This window comes from Plecotus auritus, assembly GCF_963455305.1.
Source record: "Plecotus auritus genome assembly, chromosome: 9".
NCBI lineage: Eukaryota > Metazoa > Chordata > Mammalia > Chiroptera > Vespertilionidae > Plecotus > Plecotus auritus.
Genome location: NC_137783.1, coordinates 106,746,738 through 106,774,004, shown reverse-complemented (window position 1 = coordinate 106,774,004; position 27,267 = coordinate 106,746,738). Strand labels below are relative to the sequence as shown.

General features: G+C 53.6%; 2 protein-coding genes across 2 annotated transcripts in view; one reads left to right on the top strand and one right to left on the bottom strand.

Annotated features, from left to right (window-relative positions):
* Positions 1-6,869, top strand: part of USP35 (ubiquitin specific peptidase 35) — a 31,729-nt gene extending 24,860 nt beyond the window's left edge. Inside the window, exons 8-11 of the mRNA XM_080642813.1 lie at positions 2,091-2,184; positions 3,015-3,121; positions 3,568-4,816; positions 5,754-6,869. Coding sequence (XP_080498939.1) covers positions 2,091-2,184; positions 3,015-3,121; positions 3,568-4,816; positions 5,754-5,921 — 1,618 coding nt within the window. The 3' untranslated portion in view covers positions 5,922-6,869. The remainder of the gene's footprint in view (positions 1-2,090; positions 2,185-3,014; positions 3,122-3,567; positions 4,817-5,753) is intronic.
* A 1,062-nt stretch (positions 6,870-7,931) lies between these two features.
* Positions 7,932-27,267, bottom strand: part of GAB2 (GRB2 associated binding protein 2) — a 167,634-nt gene continuing 148,298 nt past the window's right edge. Inside the window, exons 4-10 of the mRNA XM_080643223.1 lie at positions 18,535-19,124; positions 17,254-17,348; positions 15,376-15,640; positions 14,026-14,116; positions 13,617-13,719; positions 12,356-12,481; positions 7,932-11,620 (exon numbers count right to left, since the gene is read on the bottom strand). Of these exons, the coding sequence (XP_080499349.1) occupies positions 11,477-11,620; positions 12,356-12,481; positions 13,617-13,719; positions 14,026-14,116; positions 15,376-15,640; positions 17,254-17,348; positions 18,535-19,124 (1,414 nt within the window). The 3' untranslated portion in view covers positions 7,932-11,476. The remainder of the gene's footprint in view (positions 11,621-12,355; positions 12,482-13,616; positions 13,720-14,025; positions 14,117-15,375; positions 15,641-17,253; positions 17,349-18,534; positions 19,125-27,267) is intronic.

The window sequence follows — 27,267 nt, the reverse complement described above, 5'->3', positions numbered from 1 at the left end:
GCCAGAAGTTATGGGGACTTCTCTTCCTGGCACGGGAACCCTGGGCTGGAATCCTGGTGTTGTTCTAGAACCCCTTGCTCCTCAGGGGGGCCCTACACAGCTGAGAGATCTCTCCTGTTTCTTAAACCCCCACATGTGGGTGAGGGACCAGCCCATTCTGCATCTCCACCCCTTCCATCTGTCTCAACGTGGCTGCTGCTTTCTGTCCTTAGCTGTAGGAGTTCTGTTCAGCTAGTCTTTGGGCGGTTCTCAATAGAATGTTTAATTTTTGAGAAACTGCTGAACTGACATTCAAAGGGGCTGCACCATCTTGCATTCCAGGGGCAGTAAATGGGTTCCTGTTGCCCCGCCTCCTTCCCAGGGTTGGTTGTCAGTGTTCTGGGTTTTGGGCACTCTAATAGGTGTGTCTTGTTGTTTTTGTTTGCATTTCCCTGATGACATATGATGGTGGAGTAACATGTATTTACTTGCCATCTGTATATCTACTTTGGTCAGATGTCTGTGAAGATGTTTAGCCCATTTTTTTAATCAGTATTTTTTTTCTTACTGTTGAATGTTAGGAGTTCTTTGTGCATTTTGGATAACAGTCCTTTATCAGATGTGTCTTTTGCAAGTGTATTCTCCCAGTCTCTGGCCTGTCTTCTGATTCTCTTGATACTGCCTTTTACAGAGCAGAAGTTTTAAATTTGAATGAAATCCAGCTTAGCAATTATTTCTGTTATGTATCATATCTATTGTATCTAAAAAGGCATTGGCATACCCAAGGTCATCTAGGTTTTCACCGAGGATTTTGGTAATTTTGTTTCATATTTAGCTCTGTGATCCACTTAGAGTTTATTTTTGTGATGGGTGTAAGGTGTTTGTGTCTAGATTCATGCTTTTGCATGTGGATGTCCAGGTGTTCCAGTACCATTTGTTGACGAGACTGACTTTGCTCCATTCTATTGCCTTTGCTCCTTTGTCAGTGGTCGGTGAGTCAATTTCTGGGCTCTCCATTCTGTTCCGTTGACTTACTAAAATATTCTTTTGCCAACACCACACTTGGACCTCGTTAATAAAACTCACAGTGTACCGGTAAGTCAGCTTTGCTTCGGGCTCTATGGTATGACCTCAAGTCGGTTTGTTCTGAATGTTTGGGTCCAGTAGGAGGAGGTTGGATCTCTAGGACTTGCTAACGGGCTGCTGCTGTGCTCTCGAACTGCCTGCCCAACTAGTTTTATTATTCTTTTTTAAATTCCCAGCCTCTGCAGACCATTACTTTTGCAAAATATAAAAAAATGGCTTATCAGAAAAATGGTCCTTATGGTCACAGCAAAGTAAATCACACATTTCTGAGTGCTCAGCTTCCGAACTGACCTTGTGGCAGGTGCTAAGTGGAGCCCACTTTGGGTTGCTCTGCTCTGCACAGTGGGCTCAAATGGGAGAGATGCCTGGTCTGTCTGCCCAGAGCTGCTTGTGAGGACAGGAGCAAGGCTGGGCCGGGGCCTCCCACTGGTCTAGGGAATAGAGTTGTTAGGCGGCTCTCCTCCCTGGCCCTCATAGGATCAGACCCGTCACCTGGAGCAGTGTGCCCTTGCAGAGTCCTCTTCTCTCAGCATGCTGACCCTGCCCCCATCACTTAACGGCAGGAGTGGTCTGAGGGGCAGTAGTAGGGGCCCTAGGAAGGGGCTTTGAGAGCAGACTTGGAGGGCTGAGGCTGGAGCAAGGTCTGCTGCTCTCGGTGTGAACACCATTTCCCAGGCAAGCAGGACAAGGGTGTGAGTGGCTGGTGAGGATACTGGCATGGACCCTGGAGCGTGCTGCAGAGCCTGGGACCACAGGATGGAGGACATTCGAATCTCCGAATCTTGGCGTCATGGGCTTTCAGAAGGGACATCAGGGGTCACCTCATTGTCCAACCCGAGTTGTTCACCTGCTCCTCCTCCCCTGCCCCTGGCCCAGACTTGGGTTGCAAGTGTCTCTTCTGCCTTTAAGCTGGGGGCGGGGGGGGGGGGGGAGGGGAGCAGGGGGCGGGGCAGGATCTGGGTGGCCTGCGGGATGGGGAGGAGAAGCCCCTCGGCTTACCCGGGTGCTCTTGCTTTGTTCGGAAGCTTCAGACACTGTGTGCTCCGTTTGACTGAGAACAACTCACAGCCCTTGATGACCAAGCTGCAGTGGCTCTTCGCCTTCCTGGAGCACAGCCAGGTGAGGGCAGGGGAGCTGGGGCGTGGTGGAGAGGAGGCTGCGTCTGACACCCCTCCCTTCCCCAAGACCTGCCTGCATCTGGCTATGAGCCCCCACTTCCTGGTGTAGGAGCCCCGGTCCAGGCTGGCCTCTGATGCTGATCAGCACCCTCACCTGGCAGGAGCGGAGGTGCCTCCTTCAGGCCTGCTCTGTGCTGGGTGCCCAGCAGCGCATTCTCCCGTCCGCGCTTCCGCCCAATGCTCAGGGGTTGTTTGTTCATCTGCTGCCCTGTTTGAGCACTCACATTGCCAGGGACCCTGAGGACCATATTTATCTTGTCCACTGTCTCTTGCCGTCATGGACCAGGCGTTATGCAAGGCCTGTGTGGGGGTAGGGAGATGAGCAAGCAACAGTCCCTCCCTCTGGGAGCTCATGGTAGGGGTGGGGGTGGGGCTGGGGGTGGGAGTGGGCTGGGGAGATGAACCTGCAGACAGCAGGGGCAGTACTTGGACAGAGGGCTCATGGAGCAGGTGCATCTTAGACTGGGACTCCAGCTAAGCTTTTGACAGGTGTGTTGGGCAGGGGAAATGGCAGTGAAAAAGGGCCTGGAGAGTAAGTCTGAGGAGTCCCAGGGAAGAGCAGATGCCTCGAGGATTGCTCATATCTGTGAAGCTGACGCCCTGCTCCAGGCTGTGTGGACTTAGTGGGAGGGAAAGGGTTGGGGATGGACTAGGAGGGGAGGCCTTCAGTAAGGAGCCCGGGAAGTGGGGGGAACAGAGTCCCCAGCATGCTGTGGAGCAGGTTGGTGAGCCTGCTGCTCCTGACCCTGCCTTTCCTTACCTTGGTCCTAGCGGCCTGCCATTTCCCCAGAGAACTTCCTCTCTGCATCCTGGACACCCTGGTTCAGCCCTGGCGCCCAGCAGGACTGCTCAGAGTATTTGAAGTACCTGCTGGATCGGTAAGGGGGGCTGGGCCTGGGGGAGCCCGCCCCTCCATGCTGCATTGCACTTCGGAAGGGTCTGAGAAGTGTGCTTGGGGACTGGGGCTGTGTGAGGGGAGCTTGGGAGATGCTGACCTGAACCGTGACCTGGGAGTGTTGTGCATGTATGCCACTGTGCTGTGCTCACCTGGGTGTGCACGTGTGTGTTCATCACAGGTCTTGGGGGTGTGTGCACATACACATGTAGCAGGTTTGTGTGCCTGTATGCAGTAAATATATAGCGTGCGTGCCTGGCTTGTGAGTGCACGGATGCCATTTGGCACATGTATATATATTCCCTGTGCAGACTCCTGCCTGTGCATATGTCTGAATGTGTGGCCAGCTGAGTAGGGTAGACGGCATAAATCGGGCCAGGGCAGTGGAAATGGACCGTGTGTGTATGGTGACTCTGCTCCCTGCTCCAGGCTGCATGAAGAAGAGAAGACGGGGACCAGGATCTGCCAGAAGCTCAAGCAGTCCAGCTCGCTGTCCCCACCGGAGGAGCCCCCTGGCCTAAGCTCCACCTCGGTGGAGAAGATGTTCGGGGGCAAGATCGTGACTCGGATATGCTGTCTCCGCTGCCTCAATGTCTCCTCCAGGGAGGAGGCCTTCACGGACCTCTCTCTGGCTTTTCCCCCACCCGAGCGCGGTCACCGACACCACCTGGGCTCAGTGGTGCTGCCTGCGGAGGGCGTGGGAGCCCCCGAGTCTCCCCCACCATCCCCAGCTCAGGTCCAAGGCAGGGCGGGTCCTCAGAGGCAGAGGAAACACTGCATCACAGGGGCTGTCCCCCCAACCGTCCTGGACATGGGAGGCCTGGGATCCCAGGGACCTGGGGAGCAGAGCCAGGAGGAGAAGGTGGAGAAAGAGGAGGAAGCAGAGCAGGAGAAAGGAACGAAGGAGGAGGTGCAAAAGGAGGAGGAGGGAGGAAGGACTAAAGAGAAGGAGGAGGAGGAGGAGAAAGAGGTAGGAGAGGAGAAGAAGGTGGAGAAGCTGGAGAACGACAGCGCCAGCCCGGGCCCAGGGACCCACAGGGCCGCCCCCTCCGGGGAGGGCTCCCGCTCTGTCGTGGACCTGGTCAACTACTTCCTGTCCCCGGAGAGGCTGAAGGAGGAGAACCGCTACTACTGTGAGTCGTGCGCCTCGCTGCAGGAGGCTGAGAAGGTGGTGGAGCTGAGCCAGGGCCCGCGCTACCTCATCCTGACTCTGCTGCGCTTCTCCTTCGACCTGCGCACCATGCGGCGCCGTAAGATCCTGGAAGATGTGGCCGTGCCCCTGCTGCTCCGCCTGCCGCTGGCCGGGGGCCGGGCCCAGGCCTACGACCTGTGCAGCGTCGTGGTGCACTCCGGAGTGTCCTCGGAGAGTGGTCACTACTACTGCTACGCCCGCGAGGGCGCCGCCCAGCCGGCCCCTTCCCTGGGAGCAGCCGACAGGCCCGAGCCTGAGCACCAGTGGTATTTGTTCAACGACACCCGGGTGTCCTTCTCCTCCTTCGAGTCTGTCAGCAACGTCACCTCCTTCTTCCCCAAGGACACGGCCTATGTGCTCTTTTACCAGCAGCGGCCTGGGGAGGGCCCCGAGGCGGAACCAGGCTCCCCCAGAGTCCGGACAGAACCCGCCCTCCACAAGGACCTGATGGAAGCCATTTCCAGGGACAACATCCTGTTCCTGCAGGTGAGCAGGGCCCGACCCGAGCTCTGAGCTCCTGGTGGAGGGCTTCCCACCACCACCCGGCCCAGGGTTACCGCTCATCTGAGCCTCTCCCTTCCTCCATTTGTCCTCCATCCACCACTTAGTTCTGGGACAGACAGGGGACCAGACAGATACAACCCCTCACTTCAGGGGGACAGACACTGAATATCACCAGGCATTTATTCAGGTTTGTAAGTGCTGATGGAGCAGTGTGGGCTCTGTGAGCGGACAGAGTGCCTCTGGGCACCCAGGGGCCTCCCTACCCAGCGAGCCGCCTCTGTCTACTCTTTGATGTCAAGGCTGGTGTCAAATACTTGGCAACGGAACACCAGGGCTCTGACAATGAGAGGGGGGTGGCCACTAACAACTGCAGTGGCCACCTGGGGCCTCCGGACAGTAGCACCTGGAGTCTGAGTGTCTGTGGGGAAGGTGGCACCCGGGGTGGGACACCGGGCCGCTTGTACATTTCCACCATGCTGCCCAGTGAGGCCGGCCTCCGTTCGGCAGGAGGCGGAGCTCAGACACAGGAGAGTCCGTGCCCAGTGCCTGAGGCAGTGAGCTGGACAATGGTGCCAGGAAGCCCGCGGAGGGGTCCCTGTGTGTGTGACGTGACCCCTGAAGTCCCTGGGCCTCCTGCCTCCTGGTGCCGCATCAGGCCCTTAGCGGCTGTCAGTCTAGTTAGTCTGAATGAGTTCCTTCCCCCCAAGGGCTGGGTTTTGTTGGGAGCAGGAAGAATGAGTTGGAAGCCTAGGTATAGACGGAAGGGTGGGTCCCTCCTCCTGTCTGCCCACAGAGCTGACGGCCTCTAGGGCAGAAGCGTGGCTCCTCTGTGCCTGGGGGGACATGGGCAGGGAGTGAAGGAGGACTTGCTTCTGAGCCTGAATTTTAAGCTTCCTTCCCCCTTTCCTCTGTGTTCCAGGAGCAGGAGAAGGAGGCACGAAGCAGGGCGGCCTACATCTCTGCACTCCCCGGGTCCCCGTGCTGGGGGAGGGGCTTTGACGAAGACAAGGATGAGGATGAAGGCTCTCCTGGGGGCTGCAGCCCTGCAGGTGGCAGTGGTGGTGACTTCCACAGACTGGTCTTCTAATGGGAGCCTCCCCTGTTCCTGCCTGTGGGGACGCCAGCCTCAGGGGAGGCCTTGGCCCCTTTCTTCTGGGAGGCCCAGGGCCGAGGGCCTCTGTCAGGGGGACCTGTGGAGGCAGGTCCAGTCCTAAAGGCAGGCCTTCTGAGGGCTGGAAAGGTGGAGAGTGAGCTGCTGGGACATGGGTCCTCAGCCCGAGGGACACAGGGAATGAGATGGAGAGGAGACCCAAGCCCCTTAAACTTGGCCTCGGGCCCCGACACTGGGCTCGACCCCATTCGGATTTTACCGAGTGTCCTGGCCAACTTAAGCACCTTAGATGGACACTCTGGCCTTGTCCCCTGCAGACCCCCGACAGGGCTGAACCTCACAGCGCCAGTGTTTGCCTTCAAGTAGCCTTGACCTTCTGGCTCTTTGTAGACGGGCCTGTTCACCAGTATAGAGGGCAGAGCAGGCCCTGGCACCGAGCGGGGCTGTGTCCCACCGCAGCCTGCCCGGCTCTCTGAGAGGCTCACCGGTAACGTGTGGGTGCCTGTGCGGTCTGCGCTTTCCCGAGCGAGGGGAGGTGGGAAGCAGCCTGGCTAAGGATCAGAAACTGTCTGCCCCTGACCACGCAGCCATGTCGCGTGAGGACAGCCCCCACAGTGGGAAGCCCTCCCCCTCCCTAGCCTGCCTCAGTGCCTGAGATGCCACTGTGGGCATCCCCTCTGGGTGAGACGGAGAATCCTCATGTACTACAATCTTGTCTGTTTCTCACGGAGCCACTGCCTGTGCAGGAAAGCTGGCTGGCTCAGCTCCTGCTCAGCGGCGGATAGAGAGAGCCCCGGCCTGGGGGCTGGCGGGAGGGATTGGCGGGGAGGAGATACTGACCTCATGTGCCCTGACACGGCTGTACCCCTTCTCCATGGAGAGCAGAGACGCAGGGTCTCAAACAGGAATAAAGTAGGTTCTCTGAAGCCTTTGAAGATGTTGTCCTTCCCACCCAGTGGCTGTGGTGTGCGCGTGTCTAGGCAGTAAGGAGGGTACCCCTGCTCGCTGGCTTGTCGAGCATCCCACGTGGAGTGGAAGCACCTGCAGGGAAGTGCTCTGTGAATAGGTGAGGACGGAGGCAGAGGCGGGCGCTGCAGAGGGAAGGAAGAATGCCCCGTATCCTGAGGAGCGGGGAGCCCTTTGCCTTTGGAGGGGTGGTGGGTGCACAGGCCAGGCGCTGCCTGATGCGGTGTTGACAGGGGCCTCTCGGGTGGGCTGCAGCCCAGTATCTGGGGATTTTCCGACCCCAGGACCTCTGGCCTGTCCATCAGTAGCTCGTGCTGATACCACATTCCTTCTCCCTTCCCTCTGAGAACTGAGGGGCGGTAGTCTCCCCTGGCTGGATGAAGGCCCAGGCCAGGAAGAAAGCTGGGAGGCAGGCCTTCCCCAGGTGCCATCCCACCCGTGGGGCTGGGGAGGCACACAGAGCCCTCACGTGGAGGCCCCTTTCCCACAACCCTACCTGTCCCCTTCGGGAGAACAAACAGCGTGGGAAGGTGGTGGCCAGTGGTGTGGCCAGGGCTTGGTTTCAAGGGCCCCCTGCTTGTGCTGTAGGTGGAGGAGTTGAGTTTGGGCCCAAGTGTCATAGACCCTCAAATGTCAGCTGCAGGGCCCAGCAAAAATGGGCCGAGAGTCTGTTGGCGCCAAGTCACACACATTCGTTTTTCAGTCCCAGGGCAGGGTGCCTTCTAAGAAAGATGAATTGGCAGAGGTTACTGCAGTTCCCATTTTTCACACCAGGAGGACGGATTCTGAGGTAAGGAGGGTTCATTCTTGTTTCTCGCCAAGAAAAGTGCCCGAGTTTCTCGCTAAGTAGCAGTTACTTTCTGTTAAAATGAAAGTGGAGCCGACTGGCCCAGAGCCTTTCTAGGACCCCGAGAAACCATTTTCTCATTGAGCATGTGTTCATGCTGACACACGACACACAGTCTGGCCTGGTCTGCCCCCAGCCCCTCCGACAGGCAGACACGGCAGCCCACGCTGGTTGCTTCTATCGGACTTTATTGTTGTCCTGCTCCAACACCACAGTAAAAAGCGACCTGCACGCGTCAGGCCTGTACCATGTGTCACCACAGCAAAAACGACCCACACAAACCTGTGCCCGCCCACCCCACACCTACTCACAGGATAAATATGTTACAATTTTTTTTTGTTTAAAAAAAAAAACAGAATAAATTAATAACTTAAGTGATTAGGCACCAACAGTGATTTGAAAAATTAAATGTCAATTTTAAATGGTAACAGGGAAAGAACCCAAGACTGAGCTTCTCCTAGCCTATCTCTGTTCCTGACAAACAATAACAATTCTCTGTGAAGGATTCTAAATTTCAAGACATGTAACCAACACACACACACCACCAAATAGCACATGACGGCCTGACTCTCCAGTGGGACCCCCCTCACAGGCGGCCAACCTGGCCCCAAAGAGCTTGGGGTCCCAGAATGATGGCCTGTAGGCGGGGCTTTAAGCTCCTGTGGTCAGCTCACTCCCCCACACTCTGCAGAGGAAGGCCCAGAGAGAGGAAGGACACGCTGCACTCTGCTTCCAGAGCTCGTCAAAGGGTGCGGGAGGGTGGGGGTGAGGGGCCTGGCCACGTGGGGGCCGAGGCCTTAACCCCGTGGCAGGTAAGGGGGCAAAGGACAAACTGGGGTTGAGCCTGTGCTCCAATCACTGCAGAATGGCTGTGCTTCTGTCCTACGAACGGGGCATGTTTGTGTGGTTTCAGATGTAGAGGTTACCAAACGCAATCCAGGGAGGAGACGGGGTTAACTGGCTAATGTTTGAGTGTTGCCCATCCCTAGTGATCCAGACCCTCGAGAGAGGTCACAGGGAAGGGAGTTCTCCCTTAAAACAGCTGAGCATCAGCCGTGTCAGGGGCCTGAGACTTAATCTAACCACCCATTTCATAGACAGGCAAACTCAGGTCCAAAGGAGCGACATCTCCCTATAGCACTCTCTCCCTCCTTTCTCAGTGGTCCTGCTTTGCTTTCTGTAACCTGGCAGAGGTGGAGCTGGAGGTGGGTGAGGGCACTCCAGGCAGGAGTCCTGTGGTAAAGGTGCTGAGACAGCAATCCCAGTCCTGCCAGGCCACCAGGAGAGGGGAGCTTTGACCCAAGAGGCCAAAGGACCAGTTTTTAAACTGAGCTGACGGGTATGTGCTAAACACCTGGTAGGGTGGGGCTTGTGAGCCAGTGTCCTCTTCTCTTGCACTTCCTCCCATCTCTACCCTAAGAGTTTGGGAGCTACAGGAACCAAGAACTGAAGGGAGGGCTCCTTACAGATTAGATTTGAACACAGTCTCTGAAGATGCCAGCCAGTCCACATCATGGCACATGCAGGAATACGGACATTAGGGCACCCACACCTGGGCCTACCTGTAGCCTGCTGGGCACAGGGGTGGTACCATTAAAAGCTCCCTTCCTAGGGATGCAGTCAGGGATGGATAGAGGGAATGGCACACCTGCTCATGGTAGGCCATTGCCACCATTGCCCTTTCCCCTGTGGGAACACGGAGCCAGGGACCCAGAACAAGGTCTTCTGTTCCCAAAGCACAAGGCTCGCCAAGCCTCTTCTCCACTTAAAAATCTGACCCATCTTCTTCTGAGCCCATCTCAGGCACCTCCTTTCCCTAGAAGCCACCTCGTCTGATCTCAGCCCCTTCCCACGCCTGCCCTGGCACCCACCTCCCGGAGCAGCCTCACCTTGCTCATGCTCCGGCCACTTCCGGAGGGTTGTGCTTCATCCTAGGAAGGGGGCAGCAGCATGTCCAGTCTCTCGTGGCCATTACCAATGCCTTGTGTCCTTCTCAAGTGCAGGGACAGTCTGATTAGTTCCTGTGTCCTCAGTGCCTGTCCCAGAGCCTGGGCGCAGCCGCCATTAATACATGTGCTGGGTGATAATACTGGGAGGAGGGGCGACTGTGGAGAAAATAATCTCTCCAGGATGGGACTTCTTAGGGAGTGGTCAGGCCCTAGGGCTGGTGAGGGGTGTGTACACACACTCACAGAAACTAAAAGGTGAGCGGTCGCCGCCTGCATTCAATATAGTGGGAAGTCATTTTTGTTAGGATGGTCTACTTCCCAGGGGAGGATCAACATCTCATCTTCCCAGTTACCTCTGACACTAGAAAATTTGGCCAAGAACTTTCAACATAAGATTCAGATCCCCCTGGCCCCGGCTCAGGAGAAAGTGGCTGAGGTGAAACCCCCCCTCCTGTCCCTGCAGCCAGGTTTGAGTCCAACGTGGCACCTGGGCTGTGAGGGTTCAACATAGTGTGAGATGAGCTGAGAAACACTCAGCGGGCACCAGGCCCTGGTCCAAATCCACGTCATCCTCCAGGCTCTGCCCTGCCCTCTCCTTTGCACTGCTTTCCCCATCGTCCATCACTGCTGGCAACTGATACCACGCACACCACTCCCCTCACACAACATCTCTCCTTCACTTTCTGCTCCATCCTGCATCCCCACAGCACGGCCTCAGGCATTCCACTGCGCCCTTTGGGCGTATTTGCTATGCTGTCCCCACAAAGGCCTTCACTCCTGCCTCTCATCCATCCGTCACCTGCGCCCCCTGCACTGCTCATCTTGCAGAAACTTGCTGCCTGTCCCCCCTATTGTGTCCATGCACTGCCTTCTTCCCAGCCCACTGCTGTCCCAGGGTCGCCCCTCAGCCCCTGCATCACCTCCAGTGCCCCCCAGGCTCCCTCCCTCACCCCATACCACCCAGCCCCGTACAAGCCTTCTCTCACATGGGACCCTCAGGTGGCAGGAACTTGGGGAGGTCCTGGGGAAGCTCCCAGGGCCGGCCCGAGGACCAACCTGTGTCCTTGTCTTGCCATCTCCTGGGCTATGAGCCCTTTCCTTGTTGCCCATCATCCTCAGATTTCCCTTCCTTTTGTCCTCATCCTTCTGCCCTCCCACCTGCAACAGGTGCACTGCCACTTGGCTGAAAGTCGGGGGATCTAAGTCCTTTGTGCCCAGAGACCACCTCTAACCTTCCTTCTCAACTCCTCCACCTTTTGGTGGCCTTGCCTCTCCCCTGCTGAGACAAAGGGATAAAGTCCATGTCCACTTTGGTCTGCTGGTCCTTGTCGTCCTGGTCAGTGAGATGATGGGCTTTTCCGGGACTGAAGGAGGTAGCCCAGGGGTGGCGGCAAGGGGCCTGGGAGTGAGCGTGAGGTGTGGAGTCCAGCTCAGAGCCCCGGCTCTTCCCTCCATACACCTGATAGGTGCTCGGGTCTAAAGGGCAGGAAGCGGCTGAAGGATGCTTTTTGGCAAGCGCCCTAGCTAAGGTGAATAGAGGCATGGCCATCACCGGTAAAAACCAGAGGTGGGCCCGGGGGCCAAGGCAGTGCCTCTGTCAGGCCCTAGCCTCCCAGGAAAGGCTCAGGGTCCCTGACGTCAGTGCTTTGCAGTCAAGGGTGGCCAAGTAGAGGGGAGGGTGGGTGGGGAGGGCAACAGGAGAGGAGAGAGGGGAGATGGGGAGGAGCCAGCTTCAGTGCCCGGGCCCCTCTCCAGGCCTGGCAACCCGGTCACAGCTTGGCACCCTTGGAAGGCTCTGAGGACTGCCGCACGTCTGTCCACTCCTGCATGGTGCTCTGCAGGGCCTGGGTCTTCTCCTTGTCCACTTGGACGTAGTCCACCTTCTCGTCGGAGGTGACAGACGATGTGGACGGCTGAGGGCAGATGGGGGAGTAGACGTGCTGTGAGTGCCAATGAGGGGGGCTGGCGGGGAGCCCCCACGACGCTGTCCCTGGAGAGGAGGTGGGCCTTGCCGGCCGCTCTGACTGGCCGTAGGAGTCTTGTCTTTTTCTGAAAGAGGCCTTTAGAGCCTCCACTCCACACGGCATCATCCCTCCAGCCCCATGGGGGACCCAGGCCCACAGTTCTGTCCCCACCCACCTTGTGACCACTCCTCCGGGGGGGGGGGGCACGTGCTAGGTGCCAACCAGCACCAGCCACAGGCCTCTGTGTATCCCTGCGGGGGACCTGCGCTGAGGCCAGTGCCCGCCCTGCCTCTAGACTGGGCAGCTCCGTGTACTTCCTGCGGAGGTGGCCTGCGCCCAGAGTCCCCTCCGGTCACAGCGTCAAGAGCCGGGCCCTGGGAGCCACCAGGCAGTGAGCTCTCCTCAGAGAGCTTGGGACCAGGACACAGGAGTCCTGGGCCTGTCGCTCATCCACTCTGTGACCTCCAGCGGAGTGTCTCAGGGTGCTTTCGTGTGCCCATCCGCACAGGGGATGGCCTGGCTGACCAGGTGCCTGGACCCAGGTACCTGTGTGCTGAGGGTGGGGCTGTGAGCCCTGTAAGGCCCGGCTGAAAGCACAGTGAAGCAGCAAGAGGGGAGTGCTGCGGTTCGGGGCGTAGGCACCCCCACCAAAGCCCCGGCCCCACCCCGGCCCACCCCAGGCACCTTGCGGTGGGGGCTTGGGGAGCTTGGCTGGAAGTCCAGGGCCAGGTAATCGACACTGCCGGTGCTCTTCTTAGGGGCTGGGCTGTTGGTGCCGCTGAGAATGGGCGAGGCAGACACTGGGTTTTGCTGTCACAAGGAGGAAAGCCCTGTTAGTAAGTTTGGGAACTGGACTAACCCACCACTGGAAAGCTCGCCTCTGGGAGTAGGAGCTGCTGAGCAGGGGCGGGAACCAAGTCTGTGCTGGCTCCCAAACCCGTACGCCTCCCGCTGTGCCGTCCTTCCCTTCAGGCCACCCCCCTACCCCCCCCCCCCCACCCCCGCAGGCTCCCCCGCAGCCCCAGCCCTCGCCTGCTGACCCCGAGACGGGAGCCTGTTCCCTTTGTGCACTGGACGCTGCAAAGTCTTCTTTTGCAGCAAATCTGCTTCTCCGAAACCCCCACCCATGGCCTATAGCGGGGTGGCCACAGGGACACTGCGCTCCCCCAGCTCCTCAGAGATCTGGACAAGTGGCCCCGCCCCCTCAGCAGCCCCTCAGTGACATGCACGAGGGTCCTGTCTCTGTCCAGGCCCCAGGTGAACCTGCCCAGGATTTTCGCAAAGCCCCATTCTAGTGAGAAGGGCGATAGTCCTCTGCCTCTTCTGGCTGCCCTCTGGTTGGCTGGTTCATGTGCAGCAACCACCCTGTGCCGGGCAGCCATCCGCTCTTCCACGCCACCTCAGGAAGGCCCCGTGCCGCGCTGCCTGTGTCTATGCCTCCAGAGTCCTTGCACGTGCGCCTCCCCTCGGCACACACTGCTCATGGCCCTGAGCACTCAGCGTAAGGAGTGAAGGGCAGATCTTTTACTTCTAAAAGGTTTTTAACAGGACAGAAGAAGGAGCTAACTTGGAAGGGTGCTCCTGCCACCAGTGCTTATTCTGAAACACCTGTCTAATCACTTGGCCTGCTAACCCTTTTGGGCTCCCTCCTGCCCACAGGAAAAGTCCAGTCCCCCCAAGATGGCATTCGGGGCCCTCCATCTCGGTGCCTTTCCCAGCCTGTCATGCAGGTGCACTCTCCACACCACCTGTGTCGTCACAACAGAGGCAGGCCTTCTCTGCCCCATGACTGCGGTCTCTTTGAGGGTAGAGACCCCGTCTTCATCGCCTCATGTGGCTCAAGAAAGATTTGCAGAAGCAAACAAAATATCAAGTGATGTGGGATCCCTGGGGGGAGTGAGTGGAGTGGGGAGTGGGGTCTGAGCGTTGGGCCCAGGGGACTCACCATAGAGACGTAGTTCTCCTCACTGTCTCCTGAGTCCGTGCTGGTGATGCTCTGGGTGGAGGTGGGGCGGCAGTACTGGGAGGAGCTGGAGTTGAAGGTGTGGCTGTGGTGGGGGAAGGCAAAGGGTAAACCGGGAAGTTTCCAGCCTCCACAGGGCCCCCAACCCTCACACACCCCAACCTCTCCCTCAGAGCTCCACATGTCACTCTCAGGTGAGGAGCTGATTCAGGGTGGATACAACTGTTCCCCCTTCAGATAAGGAACCGAGCCCCCAGAGACATCGGCAGGGCTGAGCTACTGACAGCATTATCATCAGGCTGCAGCCTTCCTGACTCCCAGCCTGGCCACTGGTCCCCTCACCAACCCGGATGGCTCTGGGCCACGCTCCCACTTCCAAAAAGACACTCACATGGCCCTCGACCAAGACTTGGTGACAGGGGATTTGAAGGGGAGCTCATCGATGACCGTGTTGCTCCGCAGGTCGAGTGGCGTTGGCTTTACTGGAGCAGGAGGGAAAGTCGTGTTATCAGCCGTGAATAATAATGTCACACTTCCATGTGGCACAGTATGAGTATGAGAGCCCTCAGATTCATCCTGGTCTCACAGAGGGACAAGGCTGAGCGGTGATGTGCTCTTTGCCCATGTTGATAGGCCTCGAAGTCTGTCTTCAGATGCCAAAGTACAGATTCTTTGCATTGTGTCTACAGGAATCATATTTTCTGAATCTAAATGAGGACAGAGGGTCTGACAACAGGCTGCTCTTCCCAGATCTGTGACCATATAGGGAAATGAGGGAGGACATTTATATGGGAGAATGCCACCAGGACCACCTCTGAACCTAAAGCGGAGGGAGATGAAGGCCCCAGCCTTGCAGGCTTCCATTCAAATGCTAAGACCTGAATTCCCTGGTGACCAGACCCACTGGGCTCATCTCCACCAGAGGTGACTCCTTTCTCTCTAGTCCCTGCCACGGACCAAGGCCAGCACCTGAGGTGGGAGCAGCCTGGAGCCGGAACTCCAGCACATCCTCCTGGTCCAGAGGCCGGAAACAGAGAGCCAACTTCACTGAGCACCTGCTGTGGACCAGAGTCAACCTCCCGGATGCTTCCTTCTGAACAAACCCGGAGGCAGGAATTACTGTTCCCATTTCACAGATAAGAAAACTGAAGCTCAGAGAACTTAAAGGATTTGCCCAAAGACACACTCAGGAAGTCTTAGATGAGGATTCCAACTCCCATTTACCAGGTTTGAATGCTCACACCTTTCTATTACGTCAGAGTGGACCCTTTAATAGACTGCTTTGCTTGTTCCACTCTACCCAGATCTAAACTGACCCAAGTTACCCTTGCACAGCGTTTTATGCATTAGGAGGCACTTTTAGATATAGTAGCTTTGCCCCTCAATTCCTTCGTGAGGTATTATTATATTCTTTTCACAAATAAAGAAACAAGGCTCAGACACAGAATGATTTATCTCTACTCACACGTCAGCAAGTGGCGGAGCAGAAACCTGAATGTGGCCTGTCCTGGGTCCTCACCCACTCTGGACACCAGGCTTCTCCCTCAACCAGTCGCTAAGGGGCCAGACCACTGGGATGCATTTGCAGGGTTAGTGTATGTGTGTGAGACTTTGGGGTGGTATAGGCTCCAGGGGTGACCCCTTCCTTGCAAATAAAGTGCAAGACCCACTTCATTGCTAAATGAATGCAAACAGCCCCTGGCCATTGTCCAGAGATGGGACCAGGAGAGAGCAGACTTACCTTTGCGGTCAGGTTTGAGGTTGCGGTTGACAGGGGGTGGCTGGATCTCACTCCCCCGGCTGGGGCCTCGATGCATAGGAAGGGCTGTCGCAGGGTAGCCGAGCGGGTCAAAGAGATGGGGTCCTGGGCTCATGGGGATGTAGACACTCGGGGAGTTGTCACCTGCTCGCTCCAAGGCCAGCAGGGTAGAGGAGCCGGGATTCATGGGCACGTAGTTGTCTTCAGAATTGGTGCTGTCTGACCGGCCTATGAGTGTTTTCCCCGGCTAGGAAGGAGAGCAAAAGAAACACAGCATCACTGGCAAGAAGAAACCAGCGGGGAGAGGACCTGTGCACCAGGGAGAAAAGGCATGACTAGTGAGGTGTGTGGTGGAGCTATAAGGCAGACCCTGGGAAACCAAAGAAGAAAGAGTGGGCAATAGGACGTTCCTCTGTGGGGGCCTTCTAGCTTCCAGGCTCCCTTGTAATTTTTGATAAATGTTTAGCATGAAATCTCCTTGGTGGCTGGGCCCATGAGGCTTTCTGTCTGCCCCAGGCAGCGGGCAGCACAGGCCATGGCTGCATAGTTAGTTCAGGACCTGCCTCCACCTCAGTGTGCACTCAGCATTGGGAAGTCATTGTGTCAGGCCCTGCGCTGGGCCAGGTGCATATTAGAGGCCTGGGCCCTGGCAGGTGAGGGCTGGGCCAGCTGCGCTACCCAGGCCAGCTCTCAGGGTGACCACGGTGCAGGCAGAGCTGCCAGAGTGTGCAATGCAGCAACCCTGACCACAGCCTTCCTTCCAAAAGGGTTAAAGAGAAAAAGTCGGGGCAGGGGCAACTCATTGTGCTTAGGAGACATCTTGCAGAAAGAACGCAGCCTGGAGCTCCGCATAGCCTAGATAACCACTGGACATCAGGCACTGGGAGCCACCAAGGACGGGACCCGCCAGTCAAGCTCTGTGCGCCCACAGAAACTGCTTGTGGACAGCAGAAGCTAAAAAATGCCTGCCTCCCCCTCAGTCTGCGCCAACTCCTTTTTTCGCACTCAGCCCGCCTGCACCCAGGTGCTTGGAATAAAAGTTCTTTATGATACATTATGGCCTCATGTCATAGGTGTGCACCCCCAGCCCTCTCAGAACCGTTCACCTTCAAGTCTTGTCCTGTGCGTCCAGACGTATAACTAAGCTGCCTCTGCTTTGGTTACCTCATTTCTAGTCTTTTCCATGAACCTGAAGCCAGGCCCAGTCTGCTCAGCTGGGGCCTGACACCTTGTAGAACTGTGGTCAGCTGCTGCAGAGGCCGGCCTGGGATCCTGCCGCTGAGCCTGACTGGGCCACTCCTGCCCGCAGTCTCTCCCATAGCCCCTCCTCCCGGGAGACCTGGTGGGTGAGGATACAGCCTGAGATCCGCCATCCCAGAGCCTGGGCCCTCTGCATGTAGACCCTCCTGCTTACCCACAGGGTTGGCGAGCCTTGTCCAGTGTACCTAAATACACACATTTCCTCCCCAGCAGCATACCTGTATCTTACTGTCTGAATATCAATCCAGGGTGCCCTGATTGGGTGGCTCAGTTGGTTGGAGCATCGTCTCATACACCCGAAGGTTGTGGGTTCAATACCCGGTCAGGGCACATACCTAGGTTGTGGGTTCCATCCCCGATCAGGGCACGTACGGGAGGCAACCGATCGATGTTTCTCTCATGTGGATGTTTCTCTTCCTCTCCCTCGCCCTTCCTTTCTCTAAAATGAATAAACATATCCTCAGGTGAGGACAAAAACAAACAAATAAACTCAAAACTCAACCCAGGGCTCTGAACTGAGACAAGAACTAGGCAGGGTCTTAAGAGGGAGATGCTGTCACTCTTCGGGTGACCTTACCCCATCTGGCTGGGGCCACTCACCAGGAAAGAACTGACTCCATCACTCATGGACTCTGCAGACCGGCCTGCACTCTCTCCGCCTCGCTGAGGGGGGTCATAGGACTCGCAGGAAGAAGCTGCGGCAGAGGAAGGAAGACCAGATGCACACAGTTTCCTGACACTCCCCCAGACCCTCCCCTAGACCCTCACCTGTTGCTGAGACTCCAGAAGCCACTCCTCCCTGCCCTGTGATCAGGCATTACCCTGTCACATCTCCCTGCAGCTCAGAAGTTCCTCCCAGGCTCCCAGCTCCAGTGCCGGCATCTACGTGGAGCCCCCCTGCCCCCGCCCCCCACTTCACCCTCATTTATGCACCTTTTCTCTAACCACAGCCCTTACCGCCCAGGCCGCTTACCGGCCACCACTGACTCCTGACTGATGAACACACGTTGATTTTACTTCCCCAACTGTGTGTGAGCTCTCTGAAGGGCAGGAGCATGTTCTCTATGTTTCTGCCATCTCTGTCCCAAAGCGGGGGTGTGTGTGTGTGTGTGTGTGTGTGACTGATCAAACAGGTGATGCACTGCAAGACTGCAGAGTGCTGAGCAGGAATCAGGGCCCAGGTCCAAGGCCCATCTCTGCCCCTGAACAAGTGTCTCAACTACCTCAGGCTTCACGTGGAATGGAGATGAGGCTTTGTCTCACCAAATTCTCAGGGCACTACTGGCTTCAACAATAGAGCAGATATAAAACAGGCTTTGCAAGTTACAAAGCAAATGCAAAGGAAAGGCACAAAAATGTTAGACTTTTTCACTGAACAGAGGAGATTATGTGCAGGGCTGGAATACTCTATGTGGAAAACGAGTGACAGTCGAAGATAGAAGTTCAGACTTTACACAGAGATTCAAGGGGGGCTTAGAAACTGTTCTGAAGATCTAAATTTTGTCTTAATAGTCTGCTAGCCCACATAGTTTAGCTCCAGTTTGGACTGGACCTCTAAGTTGATTTTTGCAATCTTTGGCTTGGTTTATAAATGAATAAAATACTATGGGGTTTAGATTTCTAAAACCCATAATACGCTGTAATGTGGTTAAACAAGAATGTTCTATCTCCCTTGGTAGAAGATCAGTGTGTTTGAGGCAGGGTCTGCTACACTCTCGCCAGTGTGGGTGTCCGCTAACAGCCTCCAGTGCTGGATGGATGATGTCAGTGACCGGGCTGGTCCTCACGTCTCCTGGGCATGCATGGCCACAGACCAGCAAACTGCTGAGAAGCCCCGTGCTATCTCCCCTCCCCCTGGGCCTCAGCTGGGCTTGCACTGACCTCGGTGAAGCCGGCTGTTGTCCATGGCGGGGAGGGTGTTGCGCCTGGGGATGGTGGCGGCAGAGATGGATCGGCTGTTCTCACCGATGGGGGGTCTCTGCTGAGCGCTGCCCCAGCGGGGTGTTTCTGCCTGGCTTGGCTTGGGGGGTCTGGGTGGGGGAGCTATGGCCGAGTCTCCAGGAGCACCCACTGCCATAGCATTGTGGTTCTTGTCCAGGGTGAAGGTCCTAGGAATCTGGTAAGCTGAGTGGGGGGTGGCCGGCACCTCCATATTGTCCACCAGAAGGTCCCCGAACTCCCGGCACAGGGTGTTGCTGGGCGTCTTGAAGACGTACACATCCTCATTATCCGTCTCGGAGCCTGTGAGGCTGCCCTTGGTGTGGCCATGGGCGGCCAGGCTCCGGGGCAGGTCATAGGCACTGTCTCTGAATTCTGTGTTGTGCCGGCTCGGCTTGGGGAGGCTATAGAAGCCGTGGACTTGACTGCTGACCCCGTTGACACAGTGTCCGTTGCCCTGGGCAAGTTTCTGTACAGCTGTGTCACTCCTCATGAGGAACGAGGCCCTGGTGCCCTGAGAGAAGCTGGCACTCCTAAGAGAGAAAGAAGGGACAGGGCAGGCGGTTAGAGGAGGCCAGGGCTGCCCACCCAGGGAGGTCAAACCCTGTGCAGCTCCTTGGTGTGGGAGAAACATAGGCTGTGGAGGCCGGCCGGCCTGAGGCTTGCCTAAATTTACTAGCTGTGTGACCTTGGGCAAGGCACTTTCTCTCTCAGAGCTTCAATTTATGCATCTGCAAAAATGGTGATTAAAAACCTACTTTGAAGGTTATTCAGAAAGTAGGCTAGTATAGAGATGTTCCATCAATGTCAGCCTTTATTCCTCCCGCTACCCCCAAATGGCTGTGAGTAGCAGGGGTTGGTCTTACCAAGACCCCCACATCAACAAGCCAGTTATACTGCTAACTTGATCACTGTTTTAAGGCAGAATATACACATTTGAATACAAAGACTGAGAGACAGTAAAAAGAACCCAAAAGTTGTCAGAAAACAGCTAACGAAGTCATTTTCTCCAAGTTTCAGTCTTTCCATTGTAAAAGAAGTTATCCTACAGGTGCTGGTGTAAGTTATAAGGAATCATTCAGATGTTAGCTATAGATTTATTTTCCGCTGTGTATTATGGTTTATTGACAGGCATTTGTAAGGAAGCCAAAATATCTATTGGAAAATAGTTTCCTATTTGGGAACTATATTCAGGATAGGAAGAGTTGTGTTTGTTCCTTTTTTTTTTAAATTTAGGATTTTGGGCAATAAGGTGAAACCAAGCAGTTGAAAGACCTAGTAGAGGGATTTGTGTTAGGCCCCAGAGAGGCCCCTGATACAGTCTGTGAGCTTCACTAAGGTCCTCCCCATGGTGTGACTCCCCAAGGAGTGACTCCCCAAGGTGTGACTCCCCAAGGTGTGACTCCCCAAGATGTGACTCCCCAAGGAGTGACTCCCCATGGTGTGACTCCCCAAGGAGTGACTCCACAAGGTGTGACCTCCACAAGGTGTGACCTCCACAAGGTGTGACCTCCACCAGGTGTGACCTCCACCAGGTGTGACTCCCCAAGGAGTGACTCCCCATGGTGTGACTCCCCAAGGAGTGACTCCCCATGGTGTGACTCCCCAAGGAGTGACTCCACAAGGTGTGACTCCCCAAGGAGTGACTCCCCAAGGTGTGACCTCCCCAAGGTGTGACCTCCACCAGGTGTGACCTCCACAAGGTGTGACCTCCACCAGGTGTGACCTCCACAAGGTGTGACCTCCACAAGGTATGACCTTGAGGGTCTCAAAGGGCCCATTAGGCCCTGAAGCAGCATAAGCCTTTGGTTTATAAGCGTGGTTTTCAAGCTGGACTTTGTGTTCTGTGTAGGTACCTTGGAAAAGTGGAGGGTGAGGTTCTAAGAACATAGGGATCCAGGTCTGGTTTTCTCTCTCTCTTATATTATGATTTTTCATTGAATTTCAGTTGGGGAAAAAAAAAGTAATCACTATTCTAGAACAATCCTTTGTAGTAGTGAATCTGTCTGTTGGACTTGACCACTGTTGGGGGTTATAAGCTGCTAAGAATCGGATAAAAAGCTCTTGGAATTTCTCACTGGAGTAAGGCAGATATTGTATAGATACAATTTGCAGGCTAAATCTGGGGGGCGAGGGTGTCATAACCCTCTGAGGCCCATCCACAGAGCTCTTGCCATATACAAGCTCTTCCAGCTCATGAGGAGCTTGTTACTTACAAATGTGGCCACCAGATGGCGGTAGAGAACAGGGCCCAGAGGCCTAGAACGAGGAAGGGAAACAGGTGTCTAGGCCAGGCTCTCTCATGTAAACTTGCATCCATTTCAGTCACCCAACCTTCAGCAGCCCCCCTCTGCTGGCCTCTGTTCTTTTTCCCTTTCTACTCCAACCAGACACATAACCAAGCTGCCAGCCCTGGCCTAGTTCACTGGCCACTTAGCCTTGAGGTGATGCAGTGCTAGGGGCGGCCCAGTGGCAGGCAGAAGGGGTTCACATGATTCGCGTTTGTCTGTGGTGACTTTCATTTTGATGTTTGGAATGTCCAACTCCCTGTTGGATGCTACTATCTGTATTACTTCATGTAACAAACATGCACTGATGTCCTACTTTCCATCTGGGCTGGCCAGGCATAATGGATACAGGGATGCCTCCTGCCCTGGGTGAGGAGGTCAGGGGTGGAGGAGGGGACACACAGGCAAATCATCATGATCACGTGGGTCAGTAAATGCTGTGGACAGATGTATACTAACTCTCCCTGGGGGGCAGGTGGTACCCAATGCCAGGGGACGCTGCTCCAAAGATGTTCCCTTTGAGCGAGTCTGGCAATTGGCCAGGCAAAAGGCAAGAGAAGGGAAAAGGTGTTCCAGTCAGAGGCACAGAAGTAGAACACAACCTGGCAAGTTCAAGGGACTGCAGGCTGCTCTGGCTGGAGCCAGTGTGCCAGGAGGCGTGATGGGAATTGGCCCCCATCACCCCTGGGAGGATTTTAAGGTGGAGGTGGGACTGTGGAGGGGACAGCATGACAGGTGTCCTGCAGTAGCCTTACACATACTCAAGAACGAATTCATCGTTTTTCTCCTGACCCTCCTGTCTTGGAAATGGAACCAGTCATTCAAGCCTGTTACCCACATTATGAGTTTTCACTCAATAACTCCACAGGTCCTACTGAATCCACCCAATTCAGGCCACTTGATTTTTCTAGCAAAAGGGCTAGAAAAAGCCTCCCTACCATCTGCCCAGGGCTTCTCATTCCACTGACATTTACTTTCCTCACTGCCCAGTGTAATCATTTTCAAAACTGTCTCACATTCTGACTACAAAGCATTTCTCCAATCTCTTCCCACAGGTCCCCCCTTCCCACTCCAAGCTCCACTCGAGCCAGACTGTCCAGCGTTCCCAGGCTGCCCCATGCAGCCGTGCCTCTGGGCTGTTGTGCTGCTGGCTGTCTGAAGGGTTCTTACTTCCAGCTGACCAGCTCCTACCCCTTTCTTCCTCAAACTCAGCCCAAAAGGCTCCTCACCAGCCTCTACCTTGGAGCACAGTCAGTCACCTGCTTAGCTCTGTTCTTGAGCAGGTAGCCATTGTTATCTGTGTTACCCACCACTGTCACTTGTCTCCTCCACCAGACTATGATTTCCTCGAGGAAAGAAATTCTCTTATTCATTTCCCCCCCTCAGCAACTGATTAGTGCTTGTCACATGGTAAATAAGGAATAAATGTTTATTGAATGAACAGCAATGAATGGAGACCAATGAATAAAGAAGTGTTGGTGCTGCCATCCCCTTCCCTGAGCTCAGCCTAAAGCCTCTGCATCCGCAGATCCAACCCCACCTCCCCTTCCAGCATCACTGGAGGTGTCCCAGTGCCCAAGCCCAGCATCCTCCTCTCTAACTCAGAACTATGACTCCTCTGTAAACATGTCCCGGTCTAAGCTCCAACCCTGGGCTTGCGTTGTTCACCTTTCAATGGAATGCTTCCTGGATGCACAAGAAGCCCTTCTGGTCCACAGAGGTTACAGACCCTCCATTCCTCCTGTGCACGCCACCACCATTCCACAGCTCCCACAGCACTCCACGCTTCCGTCAGCCCATGCATGCTGCCTTGTGCTAGAGCTGCTGGGTCTGCATCCCTCCACTTCCTCAGACCCTGTGCCCTGGAAGGCAGAGGACCAGCCCTGTGCTCGGGCACAGTGCCTGGCATGTGGTCGATAATACCGGTACATGCTGAGGGGCACCCATTGTTCCCTCAGGAATCAGGTGCAGGAGCTGAACAAGGGAACAAACTTGCCCAAAGTTCCATAAACAGGTGGGAGTAGAACTGGTCCTATTCAAAGCCCCCCTGATTTGGGCAAGAATCGAGAGGGGAATTCTGAGCACTCAGCAATTCGGGTCTTTACTACATCCTCGTAAACCTTTATGGAGGCCCATGTCACCGTGATGTGCCGAGTTGCTTTCCTGGGAAGAACACCTGGAAGCAGGGCATGTGGAGACAGGCTTCTCTCCCAGGGCTGTGGCTGAGAGCCCTCAGAAACTGGGCCAGACACATCACACGGCACGTAGCTTTTAAACCTAACAGTTCTGAGAGACGGGAACCAGCCTTACATACCAGATGGGGGAATGGTAATTGGTGGAGTTGGTGCGGGAAGATATTGGGACACAAGTGTACCGGGGAGCTCCATGGGGGCAGAGAGGAGTTGGAGGGAAGACACTCCTGAAAGCCTGCCTCCCAGTCCTGCTGCTGGGGGCTCCTGAGGCTGTGGGTGGGTGGGGCGAGCACACCAATTCTACATGTGCTTTGGTCTTGTATCAACCCCAAACCTCTTCCTTGGCTTTTAGGAACAGTTTCCCAGCCGCTTCATTTTGCACTTGGCCTTTTGCACTTTCACTATAATTGTATGTACCACACTACACCACGATTTCACTCTTTTCCACCTTATTAGACTACATGTACTTTAGCGATGAAGGTCCTGGTTTGATTTTTAATGGGTATGTTCCAATTTAAGAAAACCTAATATATGAATGCTTGTAGGTAGATTAACCACAATCTAGAGCTCTGTAGTTGTCATTGACAATATATTTTTTTAATTAATTTTTTTTCAGTTACAGTTGACATTCAATATTATATTAGTTTCAGGTGTATAGCATAGTAGACATTTATGTAACTTATGAAATGATCCCCCGATAAATCTAGTACCCACCATACATAGTTATTATTGTACTAGAGGCCTGGTGCTCGAAATTCGTGCACGGGGGACGGGGGATGTGTCCCTCAGCCCAGCCTGCATCCTCTCCAATGTGGGACCCCTTGGGGGATGTCCGACTGCTGGACATCCCTCTCACAATCCGGGACCACTGGCTCCTAACAGCTCACCTGCCTGATCGCCCCCAATTGCCCTCCCCTGCTGGCCTGATCGCCCCCAACTGCCCTCCCCTGCCACGACCCGCCTTCTCCACCAGGCCTTGTCTCCGCTGTGCGCACAGCCATCTAGTGATGGCTATCTTGTGATGACGTTAGGATGTGATGCGTGAGAGCGTGATGCCACCTAGGCTATTATTAGTATAGATTCCTGACTATATTCCCTATGCTACACTTTACACCACCGTGACTATTTTGAAACTACCAACTTGTACCTCTTAATCCCTTCACCTTTTCACTCAGCCATCCAACCCCCTCCCTCCTGGCAATCATCAGGTTTTTCTCTGTGTCTCTGGGTCTGTTTAGATTTTCTGTGTGTGTTTATTTGTTTTGTAGGTTGCACATGTAAGTGAAATCATATAGTATTTGTCTTTATCTGTCTGACTTATTTCACTTAGCATAATACCCTCTAGGAGGTTCATCCATGTTGTCACAAATGGTAAGATTTCATTCTTTTTTATGGCTGAGTAATATTCCATTGTATATATGTACCACCACATCTTGTTTATTCAGCTGTCTATCAACGGACACTTAGGTTGCTTCCATATGTTGGCTATTGTAAGTAATGCTGCAGTGAACATAGGAGTGCATATATCTTTTTGAATTAGTGCTTTAGATCAGCGGTCGCGCCAACGGGTGGTCCGTGGACCACTGGTGGTCCATGAGGTCTGAAAGGTTGGCGACCACTGCTTTAGATTTCTTTGGATAAAAACCCAGGAGTGGGGTTGCTGAGTCATATAGAGTTCCATTTTTAATTCTTTTAGGAACCTCCATACTGTTTTCCACAGTGTCTACACCAGTCTGCACTGCCACCAACAGTGCACAAGGGTTCCCTTTTCTCCACATCCTGGCCAACACTTGTTGTTTGTTGATTTTTCAATGGTAGCCATTCTGACAGGTGTGAGATGATATCTCACTGTGGTTTTAACCTGCATTTCTCTGATGACTGATGTCACTAGCAATCTTAAGAAGTCATTTGGACCATCCTCCTGCATCTGACCCATCCCAAATGGATCCCTCCTGTGAGGTTTAACAGCATCCTTGAAATAAGAAGACAGAGACTGGCTCAAATCTGGAATGAGGCCCGAAGGCTGACAAACAAAAATAAATCCAATGGAACTCATGTATCTTCACAGACAAAAAGGGCTCTGCTGGTCTTGACAGTTCAGTTCAAAGTTCCTTCCACTGGCAATGGTTACTATGCTGAGGAGTTACTTATCTTAGCTCAGTAGAAGAGCTGGGTTTTGAAAACTAAATCATTTTAACCAGAATACATATTACTCAGTACTTGAAGGAAGAATCGGGGCTGGTAGTGTAGTAAAAGTAATGATGAGTAAGTCGTGGCTTTATCTCTAATGTGCTTCATCTATTGTAACTGTATAGCAGGTTCCCCCTTAAATGTAGAAAGGAATAGACAGAAGACTGGTATCATTAGCCTCGTAAGTACAAATTGACCGTAGTAATCCAACCAGGCATTTATATCTATGCTTGACAGCAATGAATGAGCTGGTTCTGTCTTCCAAGTCCCTACTCAAAAGGAACCCTGTAAGGTTATTTTGGAGATCAAACGAGGTAACAAATGTGAAAGTGCTTTGTCAACTGTAAAGTATTATTCCTTTTTTGCATACCACCTAGTGTGCAGTGTGAATGTCAGAGGCAGTGCAGGATGAAAGCCCACCCACATTCTTGCCAGCACTTGGCATTGCTTGTCTTTTTTATTTTAGCCATTCCACTGGAGATGCAGCAAACCTTATTGAGGTTTTAATTTGCATTTTCTTGGTGATTCAGCATTTTTTCATGTATTTATTGCCCATTCCGGTATCTTTTTTTGTGACAGGCCTGTTCGAATCTTTTGCCCACTTAAAAAAATTGGGTTGTCTTCTATTGAGTTGTAATCGTTTTTTAAAATATATTCTAGAAATAAATCCTTTGTCAGACATATGTGCTTTGAATATTTTCTCACATTTTATTAGTTGCTATTTTGTTTTCTTATGGGGTTCTTTTGAAGAGCAAATATTTGGATTTTGATTAAAACTACTTTATCATACAAGGAACAGACTGACAGACGTCAGAGAGGAGGGGGGCAGAAGGGACTGGATGAAAGAAGGTGAAGGGATTAGCCAGAGAACATATATGCATAAGCCATATACATAGACAACAGTGAGGTGATAGCCAGAAGGAAGGGGGAATAAGGGCTGAGTGGAGGTGGGCCAAGGAGGAAAAATGGGGACATGTAATAGTGCAACAATAAAAAATAAAGTAAAAAACTTTATCTCCCGAATAAAAAAAGACCCTGAATAGCTACAGCAATCCTGAGAAAGAAGAACAAAGTAGGTGGGATCTCAATACCAGACATCAAGCTGTATTACAAAGCCACTGTTCTCAAAACTGCCTGGTATTGGCACAAGAACAGACATATAGATCAATGGAATAGAATAGACCCAAATCGACCCAAATCACTATGCTCAATTAATATTTGACAAAGGAGGCATGAACATACAATGGAGTCAAGACAGTTTCTTCAATAAATGATGTTGGGAAAATTGGACAGATACATGCAAAAAAAATGAAACTAGACCACCAACTTACACCATACACAAAAATAAACTCAAAATGGATCAAGAACTTAAACATACGATGGGAAACCATAAAAATACTAGAGGAATCCATAGGCAGAAAAATCTCTGACATGTGCCAAAGCAATTTCTTCACTGATACTGCTCCTAGGGCAATGGAAGCTAAAGAGAAAATAAAGAAATGGGACTACATCAAAATAAAAAGCTTTTGCACAGCAAAGGAAACCATCAACAAAACAACAAGAAAGACCACTGCATGGGAGAACATATTTGCCAATGATATCAACGATAAAGGTTTAATCTCCAACATTTACAGGGAACGCATGCAGCTTAACTAAAAGAAGATAAACAACCCAATCAAAAAAATGGGCAACTGATCTAAATAGACACTTTTCGAAAGAAGACAGAAGGAAGGCCAAGAGACATATGAAAACCTGCTCAAAGTCACTAATCATCAGAGAGATGCAAATCAAAACAACAATGCGGTACCATCTCACACCTGTCAGAATGGCTATTATCAACAAGTCAACAAATGACAAGTGCTGGCGAGGATGTGGAGAAAAAGGAACCCTCGTGCACTGCTGGTGGGAATGCAGACTGGTGCAGCCACTGTGGAGAACAGTATGGAGTTTCCTCAAAAAACTAAAAATGGAACTCCCATTTGACCCAGTGATCCCACTTCTAGGAA